The sequence below is a fragment of the Chaetodon trifascialis genome, chromosome 21 (genome assembly GCF_039877785.1).
Source record: "Chaetodon trifascialis isolate fChaTrf1 chromosome 21, fChaTrf1.hap1, whole genome shotgun sequence".
In the NCBI taxonomy this organism is placed as follows: domain Eukaryota; kingdom Metazoa; phylum Chordata; class Actinopteri; order Chaetodontiformes; family Chaetodontidae; genus Chaetodon; species Chaetodon trifascialis.
This window is the reverse complement of record NC_092076.1, coordinates 498,131-510,000: the sequence shown is the minus strand read 5'-3', so window position 1 is coordinate 510,000 and position 11,870 is coordinate 498,131. Positions and strand designations below refer to the sequence as shown.

At 45.0% G+C, this 11,870-nt stretch overlaps 1 protein-coding gene across 1 annotated transcript; it reads right to left on the bottom strand.

Moving 5' to 3' along the window:
• Positions 1–1,381: 1,381 nt before the first annotated feature.
• On the bottom strand, positions 1,382–10,523 carry LOC139349786 (protein phosphatase 1 regulatory subunit 3C-B-like). The gene is made up of 3 exons (XM_070990776.1): positions 10,307–10,523; positions 6,663–7,111; positions 1,382–6,052 (listed from the first exon to the last, which is right to left on the bottom strand). Exons 1-3 carry the CDS (start codon positions 10,318–10,320, stop codon positions 5,466–5,468), a joined length of 1,050 nt encoding a protein of 349 aa, XP_070846877.1. The 5' UTR covers positions 10,321–10,523; the 3' UTR covers positions 1,382–5,465.
• Between the last annotated feature and the right edge of the window lie 1,347 nt (positions 10,524–11,870).

The following is an 11,870-nucleotide window of genomic DNA, read 5'->3' as shown; positions in this document are numbered from 1 at the left end:
TCCCTCTGCCTGTCTGTCTGTCTGTCTGTCTGTCTGTCTGTCTGTCTGTCTGTCCCTCTGCCTGCCTGCCTGCCTGCCTGCCTGTGTGTCTGTCTGTCTGTCTGTCTGTCTGTCTGTCTGTCTGTCTGTCTGTCTGTCTGTCTGTCTGTCTGTCTGTCTGTCCCTCTGCCTGCCTGCCTGCCTGCCTGCCTGCCTGCCTGCCTGCCTGCCTGCCTGCCTGCCTGTCTGTCTGTCTGTCTGTCTGTCTGTCCCCCCTGTTAAATCAGGTTCATTTCTGTCTTTGAGGTCCATGTTTTGCTTTTCTGGCTGATGAAGCTGAAGCGCAGACGTGATTTCTGTCTTTCTTCTCGTCGCTTTGATTCACCTTCGTGTCTGTTGCTGATATGATGTCAGAGCGTCCAGCTGACCGCGATCAGCTGATGGTGACGTGATGATGGTGATGATGGAGTGACGTCCCTGCTGATGGATCTGCAGCCTGAGGTTATCTCCATGTATAGTGTGTGTGTGTGTGTGTGTGAGAGAGATTCAGAGGTGGTTTGAGGTCACTTCCTGTTACATAAGTGTAATCTGTGGCAGAGAATCTGTGAGCTGGACTGAACGGCAGGAAACCAGTCAGTGTGTTGACGCTGAGGATTACAGAATCCAGGAGTTTGATGGAGCAGCTGATTCAGATCAGAGCGTCTGTCTGTCATACGCTCGTCTCATCGTCTCCCTCAGCGTTCAGCAGCACTGACTGACTCTGACTGCCGGAGGTGAAAGTTCAGAGCGTTTCCCTTCAGATGAGACCAGAGCCATGAGCTCCAGATGATTCAGGAACAGCTTTCAGCTCCTTTGGGCTGAAACGTGTCTGACGGGCGTCTCAGGCTCATTGTGCACGACTGTAAGAGAAATGTTCTGCTCTGTTTGTTTGTGTGAATGGATGAGTTTCATTTCCCTCTGAGTGCTGGCAGCTCTGTAACAACTGAGATTCCTGGTGTGCTCACGTGTTCAGTGTTGATTCAGTCAGCTGGATGCTAATCTGACAGATAAAAAGAAGAATGTTAATCGCCTCTCTCTCGCTGCCGCTCTGTCAGCTTCCATCAGTCTCTCTGAGCTCAGAGCTCAAAGCTTTCATTATTCTTATCTCGCCTGTGAGCGAACATTAACTTCAGCTTTCTGAAGAGTTACACACTTCGAAAAGTAAATACTCGTATTTCTTTTACTTCACTTGAATATAAATGTTAATACTATTTAGGTCAAATTAAAAAAAAAAGAGTCTTCATTGGTTGATAGAATACATCATTGAATGTTTTATTTTGAAATTCTTCCTGTTATGATAAATTGATGTGATGTCACTGATTTTGGAAGAAGAGAGAAACAAACGTGAGCAAACTGCAAACACTATCAACATTATGCTTTTATTCTGAAAGGACACACAAAAGGGACAGTCAGTCACTCCCTCTTACATCACTTCCTGTTTACATCAGAAATTCATTACATCATTCCATCGCACTTTACAATACAGCCTGCTACAGCACAGTCGATAACGCTAGCAGCCCGCTAGCCTGCCAGCTAATCGAGCTAAATGCCAATAATCACATCTCTTAAGTTAGCACAAGCTAATCTGACTGACTGGTGGCTAGCTAAAGTGTTGCGTTCATGTTATGTCAGATAAGAGTGAACTTCAACTCCGTTCATGCTGAAGGTTAAAATCTATGACCTCTGACCTGAGCTCCAGCCAATCACTGCTGAGCACTGCTTGAACTGACAGGATGAAAAGCTGACGAGAGTTTGTGTTTCCAGAATTGTTCAACCACAAACTGACCTGAGATCAGAGCAAACAGGAAGATGCTGACCTGGTCAAACAGCAACATGACGCAGCTTCCAGCTTTACTACAAAAACTATGTTTCAGCCCCTGAAATGTAGCCGACTATTGCTAGCGGCATTAGCATCTTAGCTAAGGGGTCTCTGTATGATACAGTGAGGTCTGAAGAGATAAATACTGCGCACTGGTTTGTTTAAATGCACGTCTGGTTCAGTTCACACAGCTGCTTCACTGAACTGTTAGCATCCAGACGGCTGATGAACAGGAAACTGCGTCATGCTGCTGCAGTAAAAGTACAACATCATCAATAATCAATAAAGTCTGTAAGATAAAATTATAACAGCTCAAAGAACTAGCACTAAACATGCTAACAGATTAGCTTTCGAGCTTTCATATGAGCCGCACCCACCGCAGGTCCTCACAGACAGAGCAAGGCACCAGGTGTTTTTGAGGTCTACAACTGTTATTTACAATAAATCTGACGTGACATGAACGCAGCACGAGGCCACCAGCAGTCAACCAACTCGACTTCTGACAAAAACTTTAAACACTTTCACTTTACATTAACTTCAGTGTCCGAGACTTCCTGTCACATGCTTTATGTATACACCAACCAAAACACACACACACACACACACACACACACACACACACACACACACACACACACACACACACACACACACACACACACTGGGTAAGAGCACTGGAAGTGTTTCTTAGCTTGGTAAAGGCAAACTGGTACAGCTACAGGAGCTAACAGGAAGTGCAGGTTTCTCATTAGCTCTCCATCTACAGCAGTTACCATGACAACATTCTGGAACAACTAAGGTCACTAACTACCCGTTACCAGGGGAACAGAATACTATAGCCACATGCTAACAGGAGTCATTTTAGGCTAACAGAAAGAAAAATAAAGAAATAAAACATCTGTCAAACCTGCCAGAATGTAGTCTCCTTTAGCGTTTAACCTTTGACCTCTCCGCTCACCATCCCCTCCTAGAGTCAGGACATGAATCATCGTCATGATGGCAGCAGTGGGACAGTCTGTATGAGCTGAATGCTGTGATTTAATTTGCTGTCATCATGTTGACAGTGAAACGCAGCAACACTGAAAAAGGCCAGTTTACAGCTTTGTCCTGCTGGCGTCCAGGCGTGCTCGCAAAGATCACGTAACACTGAGTTCAGTCACTGCCAATACATTAAACACTGAAATCACCTTTGTCTTCAGCGTCTGGAGAGATTCAAGTGAGGACGAGTGTTTTTAAACTGGGCAGCTGTGCAGAAAAATCAACAAATTCACGATGAAAAGACGTGAGGAAAGAGATCCTCGCCGGTGCTCCCATCAGTAAGTCCAAGTCCAAACGGGGTAACGTCCAAATCAAAAGTCAGACTCTTAGAGACATCGGATTAAAAACAGTCTGAGTCAACACTCCCAGCAAAGACATCCAATTAAAAATATGTGCAAGTCAAACGTCCCATGAAACAGATTCAAGTGAGTCAAAACTCCCAAGAGTCAAGTCCTGGTCAAACTCCTTCATGCCAAGAACAGTCTGAGTGCTACGAGACCGAGACAAGTCAGCTAAAACTCCCAACAGACCCAGAAAGGTCACAGTCAAAACACCCACAAGACAGAGACGAGTCAGAATCAAGGACACCAAAGTCCAGTACTACAGCTCAGTTTCCATGCTCCAGACCCTTTAGTGCATATTCAGAAAGATGAAGGTCTGCTAACGTAAAACCGCTGAGTGGTTAAAGGCGCAGTCGGGTCGTGATGCCATCAAAACCAGAACTCGTCCCATGAAATGTTCTCATTATAAGCCTGGAATACCATTATTTATGGTAACAATATTTTACACCAACTAACATCTACAGCTTTCTGACTAACAGCAGATGTCAAAGCTCAAAGGACAATAATGACTAAAGTGCACTTTTTCTTTTCTTTGCTTGGTTTCCTTTTAGTCTCACATTCAGACAGAACTCGATTCAGTTGCCTTTCAATTCAGTCAAATACGACTTGCAGCTCTTCAGGGGGACAAATGTTTCTACTAAACCTGAAAAGGACCCCAAAAGTACCTTTGTGGTTGGGCTGAATCCACATGTCCATCCTCATGGACTTTGGTCATACCACATGTCTGAAGTGCTTACAGTCATTACCGCATTACAGCCTATGATCCATGTCTAGTCCACAGAGTCCGCTTGAGAAACCAAGTCTGTGAGTCCAAATGTCCCGACATTTGAAGTCAGCCCTGCTTCAGATCCAGACTGGGCCACATTAAGTTTTCAGGTTAGAAACCTAACCCAGAGTCCGCAGAAGGGTTTTCATTTTTCAGCCCACAACACGACTGTGGAATTGATCCTTCGTTACGGTTTTCTCTCTTTTCAAACCCTGAATGTCTGACTGCTAACAGGCATCTTCAGTCTTTTGAGCACAGTGTTTCAGGCTTGTATTTCAGGGCTAAAAGCCATGCTGCTGGTCCTCTCTGACAGTTCTTTCAGGACTTGGATGTCCTGAAGGGTTTGTGTTGAGAATGATGAATCAATAGATCAGTCTGGACTCGAAAATGTAGGAAAAACAATCCAAAGAGAGCTGAGGAACATCCTTGACCTGAATGCATGTAAATCCCTCTTGAATCAACCATGCTCAAGATGTTCAGTTGTCAAAAACAGGACTTGTTAACTGTGATGCTGGAGAATATGGAGTCTTAACATGTTTAACTCGTTCTTTGGATGCTTTATACAAACCACTTGAATGCATTCAAAAACTCCTGTGAGGATCTTCTGGTGAGTGAAGCCTTGTGGAGCAAAATGTTGTAAAGTTTAGAAATTATAATGAAGCCTTGTGGAGGTTTTTGTAAGGCCTTGAACTTCTGGATCTTTGGGAAGTTTTAAGAAAGCACTTATGAGTCCGTGTGAGACCTCTAAAGCCTCAGAGCTCACCAAATCCTTTGCATGCTTTTAAAAAGCCCTTCTGACTGCAGATTCTCTGGTGAATATATTTATGCTACTCAGTTCATCGTCGTCCTTGCATATTTAAAAGTATGAAACTCTCTGATGCCTTGCAAACTGTTGAATTTCTGGGAAGCTTTTACAAAGCACCCAGGAATCCTTTGTAATTTTGAAAGATTTCCCATGAGGTCATCCCATATTCCCTGTGGAGCTGGGCAGATTCCAACGCAGGAGGACCAGAAGTGAGCTAGGTCTGGCTCTTACAGGGCGGTGGGAGTTGTTTGCTGGAGTGCAGATCTCAGATGTGAGCTGAGATTCAGCTCCAGTGTGCAATACTCAGGCCATTTCTGGCCCAATGTCAGAACCACTTGGGCAGATTCTGGTGCTTCATTCATTACGAGTGTTGGGCCAAGACGTTTTGAGCACTTAATGCTGAACTGGCTTTTATCCTGACTCCTGCGACTCTCTGTCCAGACAGACATCAGATGTTAAACCTTGTCTTTCGTAAAGACTCTAAATAATTCACGTTAGGGCAGCTAAAGTGTCTTGAGTGACAGCAATCCATACTGTATCCTACCAACTCATCTGGATAACCTGCAGTGGATATCATGCGGTTTTTCGGTGCACATGTGAGGGTCCTGTGAATCTCTTACATCTCGGGAATAAAATCACAGAGTGAGTGAAGCAATAAAAGCATGTCCTGTGGTGGCCTCACCAGTAGGGGGCGCTGTTCTCAACTTGGCCCCAGCTCTGCCACTCAGGGAAGATCCCTGCTGAAGTCCTGGGACTTCCAAAGGGATCAAACTCCATTTCCTCCTTCTTCTCTCGACCATGGTCTCTCTGGATCTCCAGCCCGATGGTACTCTCAGTGCTCCGGGTCGGGCTGCCATTTGGGTCCACCACTGCCAGCCGGTAGTTGTTCCCCTGATTGTTGTCCCAAAAGGTATGGTCCTGAGTCTGATACTGAATGCAGAACTCCACTGTGTTGGAGGGCTTGAGTAGCTCTGGTACCGAGACAGAGAAGGAGAAGGTGTCGGTGTCTGGGCAGCCATAGATATTGTTCATGTACAGACATGGGACATCCTGGAAGGAGCACCACGAGTCAAAGGTGATCCGGACCGATACAGACTTGTCAAAAGAGAGGTTTCGGACCTGGACTGTGCCTGAGAGCAGATGATCCCGTACAGAACAGGTCTCCAGACAAACCTGCTGGACTTTGAGCCGATTCCTCAGGTCCAGATAGTCTTCAGCCGGCTGGATGAAGTCCAGAACTAAGCCTGAACCACAATCTGCAGCCTCTGGAAGAAGAACATAAGGGAAGGGCTCAGTGTGCATGAAAAAACGTATGAGCAATGTTTTCAACGCCTGTTAGCTGAGCGTGACCTCTGCTGTACTGCAACTTTTCCTCTGAATAAATGCTCTGAATGCAGCTTCATTTGCAAATTCAATGTTTAAAGTAAATAAAATCATTCAAAACACAAACTACTCGTGTTCACTCACCAATATTGTTTAATGTCACACCAATTCCAACCTACTACATCCATGCTATCACCTAGTACTACTTGGCTTGATGTTGGCTTACTGCAGCATAATATTTAGATGATGAAACTAATCATGAAGTCTGACTAATGTGTGTAAACTTACCACTGTAGGAACAACGATTACATAACCTTTGAAACAACGAACAACTGAACTGTATTTCTACAAATAGTCCAACACCACTGCTGGGGGAGGACAAAGAGGTCCAACATTCAGCTGCTCCTGATTCTTCCATGGTTTGGTTTACCAGGCATCAAGCTCCCAGAAAAGCAAGTGGACTTCTGCTCAACTCTGTAGGCAGCGAAGTTCATTTTACACAATTAGCCCCAATGTGGCCCATGTGTCAGTGATTAGCTGCTCTACACTCACCTTTGACATCTCCCAGGTGTAGCCCTGCTGTGGCGTCCTCTATCTCCATCAGGTGGAACTGCAGTTCGGTAAGTGGGTAGTCCTCGGCCTCGTTGAAGACATGGATGGCGGTGAGTGCAAGGCCTCGAGAGTCAGCAAACACCACGTTCTTCTTCTTCTTCCTCTTCTGCCACACCGGGCCACTGCCGATCTCTGCGCTCGCTGATGCTGAGGCCGTGGACGCTGTGCTGACATTACTGAAGGCGTTGCCACAGTGAATGGAGGACAAACAGGGTCGCAGCGGTTCACAGCGCTTCAACAGAGCGGCTGCTGATGAAGAACAGCGTTTGTCATAATTACCGAGAAAGGAGCGCAGCGGAGGAGAGCTGGCCAGGCAGATCCTTACAGCCATGTCGACGGGCATGATGGGAGATGGACTGCCGGGGCAAGGGCTCATAATGTGGAGGACCCTGAAGAGACAAGAGACAGGCAACAATAAGAGCTGCAGTCCAGACGAGTAAATTATAGAAGCACCAGATAAAGTCATCCAGGTCATGGTTCTTCAAGGAGGGCTGAATCTGGGGAAACTGGACTTGGTTGTAAAAACTTGAAAATATTTCCTTTCTCATGAAATACCTTTTCTCCCGACACCAAAAGCAACGAAAGACAGACAGAGAATTCCCAAACCCTGCAGTCACAAGACAGCAGCAGAGCTTCCCTGGAGGCAAAAGAAAGATAAAACCACATTGAAACACAAAACAGATGGTGAAGAACCTGTCAGACAGGAAACAAACCAAACCAGAGCAAGACAGCGGATACAAGACGAAGAAGACAGCAGCACAACAGCTGTCTCCAACAGCTACAGACGGCGAAAACCATCAATCATCTGTATCACAACCCCAGGCATGCATGGACCTCAACACAACCTGAGCTGAAAGGTCCACTTCCTCACTTTCAGAGACCACAACCACATCTCAGTCTTCATCAGTGAGGGGACACAATTCACTTGTTTTACAGGCTGCAACTGTGACGAGTGGAGGCAACTGCACTGCTGCTAACACACGAGGTCCAGCCTAAACTAACTAAACTAAACCAAACACACAAGGTCCAGCCTAAACTAAGCTAAACCAAACACACAAGGTCCAGCCTAAACTAACTAAACTAAACCAAACACACAAGGTCCAGCCTAAACTAACTAAACTAAACCAAACACATGAGGTCCAGCCTAAACTAACTAAACTAAACCAAACACACAAGGTCCAGCCTAAACTAACTAAACTAAACCAAACACATGAGGTCCAGCCTAAACTAACTAAACTAAACCAAACACACAAGGTCCAGCCTAAACTAACTAAACCAAACCAAACACACAAGGTCCAGCCTAAACTAACTAAACTAAACCAAACCAAACACACGAGGTCCAGCCTAAACTAACTAAACTAAACCAAACACACAAGGTCCAGCCTAAACTAACTAAGCTAAACCAAACACACAAGGTCCAGCCTAAACTAACTAAACTAAACCAAACCAAACACACGAGGTCCAGCCTAAACTAACTAAACTAAACCAAACCAAACACACAAGGTCCAGCCTAAACTAACTAAACTAAACCAAACACACAAGGTCCAGCCTAAACTAACTAAGCTAAACCAAACACACAAGGTCCAGCCTAAACTAACTAAACTAAACCAAACACACGAGGTCCAGCCTAAACTAACTAAGCTAAACCAAACACACAAGGTCCAGCCTAAACTAACTAAACTAAACCAAACACATGAGGTCCAGCCTAAACTAACTAAACCAAACCAAACACACAAGGTCCAGCCTAAACTAACTAAACTAAACCAAACAAAACACACGAGGTCCAGCCTAAACTAACTAAACTAAACCAAACACACGAGGTCCAGCCTAAACTAACTAAACTAAACCAAACACACGAGGTCCAGTTTAAACTAACTAAACCAAACAAACAAGGTCCAGCCTAAACTAACTAAACTAAACTAAACACACGAGGTCCAGTTTAAACTAACTAAGCTAAACCAAACACACGAGGTCCAGCCTAAACTAACTAAACTAAACCAAACACACGAGGTCCAGCCTAAACTAACTAAACTGAACCAAACACACGAGGTCCAGCCTAAACTAACTAAACTAAACCAAACACACGAGGTCCAGCCTAAACTAACTAAACTGAACCAAACACACGAGGTCCAGTCTAAACTAAACTAAACACACGAGGTCCAGTTTAAACTAACTAAGCTAAACCAAACACACGAGGTCCAGCCTAAACTAACTAAACTAAACCAAACACATGAGGTCCAGCCTAAACTAACTAAACTAAACCAAACACACGAGGTCCAGCCTAAACTAACTAAACTGAACCAAACACACGAGGTCCAGTCTAAACTAAACTAAACACACGAGGTCCAGTTTAAACTAACTAAGCTAAACCAAACACACGAGGTCCAGCCTAAACTAACTAAACTGAACCAAACACACGAGGTCCAGCCTAAACTAACTAAACTAAACCAAACACACGAGGTCCAGCCTAAACTAACTAAACTGAACCAAACACACGAGGTCCAGTCTAAACTAAACTAAACACACGAGGTCCAGTTTAAACTAACTAAGCTAAACCAAACACACGAGGTCCAGCCTAAACTAACTAAACTAAACCAAACACACGAGGTCCAGCCTAAACTAACTAAACTGAACCAAACACACGAGGTCCAGCCTAAACTAACTAAACTGAACCAAACACACGAGGTCCAGCCTAAACTAACTAAACTAAACCAAACACACGAGGTCTAGTTTAAACTAACTAAGCTAAACCAACTGGACTGCGACGAACTAACCACTGGAAAGAGCTGGTTGATTACGACTCCTCTCCTCGACTAACAGTGTGCTCAACTATTCGGGGGCTGTCCAGTAATATGAAAACAACGTAGTAAAGTCTGAGAGCAGTATAGTAAAATATAACATGAAAGCACTGAGAGGACTCTGCCAACACCAACAGTCCACTACAACCTGCACATCTGCAAACTCGAACTTCTCCATCAGTATCACTGTTTGCTCTCCTGAAGCGTAAAGTTTGAATATCTTTCCTTAATATCTCTGCTGAGGTTTACTGCAGACAATTCAAATTTAAGTATAATCAGTAGCATATGTCAGTATGTATGTCTCCTAAGTCACAGCTTAGTTTGAGAAAAATGTTGTTACGGTTGAACCAGTTCTCCAGAGAAACCACCGAGTCCTCCATAACAACTGCTGCTCCTCCAGAGGATTACTGGTATTTCTACAGTCTACAGTACAGAATCCTACCAGATGTTCAGATATTTGACTTTTATTCATCCAGCAGCAGGTTTTATCTCACAGAGTTTCACTGAAACCAGCTCAGCACTTTTTCTGTAATCCAGCTGACAGACAAACAAACAACCAAAGTGGACCCAGAGCAGAACCTCCTCTGCGGATTAAGAAATCATAAATGTGATGTACAATTAAATATCATGAGCATTAGTCCACATTTACGGTTAGAAACTGGTCTGCGGTCAGTTAGCAGGAGGAGATGAACCAACAGCTGAAGGTGAAGCAGATAAACGAACGCAGAAACATCCGCAGGCGGCGGACAGGAAGCTGCTGTGGCGCAGTTTCATATCTACTCTCACCTGGCGCAGTTCATTGGAAAGTTTCAGTCTCTGCAGAATCCTACTCAGACCACCACGGACCGGGACAGACCAGGACAGACCAGGACAGCGAGCGACACGAGCCTGTTTCTTTTCCTTCGTCTCCACGTTTTTCTTCAGTTTTTGGTTTTATAATTCAGCCATTTTCAGAAGAGAAGACGCTGACTGCCCGCGCGCTCTGACACGCCCCCCAACAGACGGGGGGCGGGGGGGGAGGAGAGAGAGAGAGAGAGAGAGAAGGGGGAGAGAGAAAGAGAGGGGGAGAGAGAGACAGAAGAGAGAAGGGGAGAGAGGGGGGAGAGAGAAAGAGAGGGGGAGGGGGGAGAGAGACAGAAGAGAGAGAGGGGAAGAGAGGAGAGAGAAGGGGGAGAGAGAAAGAGAGGGGGGAGAGAGAGAGAAGAGAGAAGGGGAGAGAGGGGGGAGAGAGACAGAAGAGAGAGAGGGGAAGAGAGGAGAGAGAAGGGGGAGAGAGAAAGAGAGGGGGGAGAGAGAGAGAAAGGGGAGAGAGAGGGGGGAAGAGAGGAGAGAGAAGGGGGAGAGAGAAAGAGAGGGGGGAGAGAGAGAGAAGAGAGCGAGGGGGCGAGAGGGGAGAGAGAAGGGGGAGAGAGACAGAAGAGAGAGAGAGAAACAGCCAATCAGCGCGCTGAACCGTCAGCCGCTGACTCTCTCAACCAATCAGAGAGGAGTAAAAAAAAAAGGACTGACATAACTGCTGGGCGGAGCCTGGAGGGGCTGCAGTGTTCTGTAACCTGAGTTCGGGCTGACAGGCAGAACTCGGTCAATAAAAGGTGTGTAATAAAATAATGTATAAAAATGGAGCAGTCCATGAAAATGAATTTCAACAGCAGTTTGAGTAAAAGAAACCACAGGTGCAACTGCTGATCTTAAGCTGAATCAACTGATGATATTTGTTAATATTAATACATTTGAATTTATAGTGCTTTGCTCAAAGACACATTAAAATGAAAAATTAGGAAAGTTAAAAAAATACAGAAAACGCAGAAGAATTTTTTTTAAGCTTCTCGTGTTAACAGAAGATTCAACAAAAGGTCAATATTAGGTCAAAGAGCTCCAAAAAATGTGAAATGTGAAATGTGACAAATTTGAAGAAACCTTCAAGCAGTCAGTTTCAGTGTGACGCTGCTGTACTCCACAGGTGTGTTTTGACTGTCACTTCCTGTCATGAACCCTCGACTGAAACGACTGCAGCGCAACATTAAAGTGAAACATGTTTCCCAGAGGGCAGTGAAGAAACCTGTTCAAACATCGATCAATAATAGATTCAGATGACTGAAAGTAAAAGCTCCGTAATCATCAGGCAGTCACAGGGATAGTCCTGTCAGACGATGCTGAGGGCACAGGGGCTGAAAGTTCGAGGAGAACCTTGTCCTTTTTAGGAGTTGCAGCCTGAAGTTTGGTGTCCATCAGACACATGACCTTCACTCACCTGATGGACAGTCTGTGTTTTAATTGGATGGCATTTGTTTGGAAAAACGAGTGAGTTTGTCTTCACAGTTTTCCTAAATGTTCATCAGATTCAGCAGTT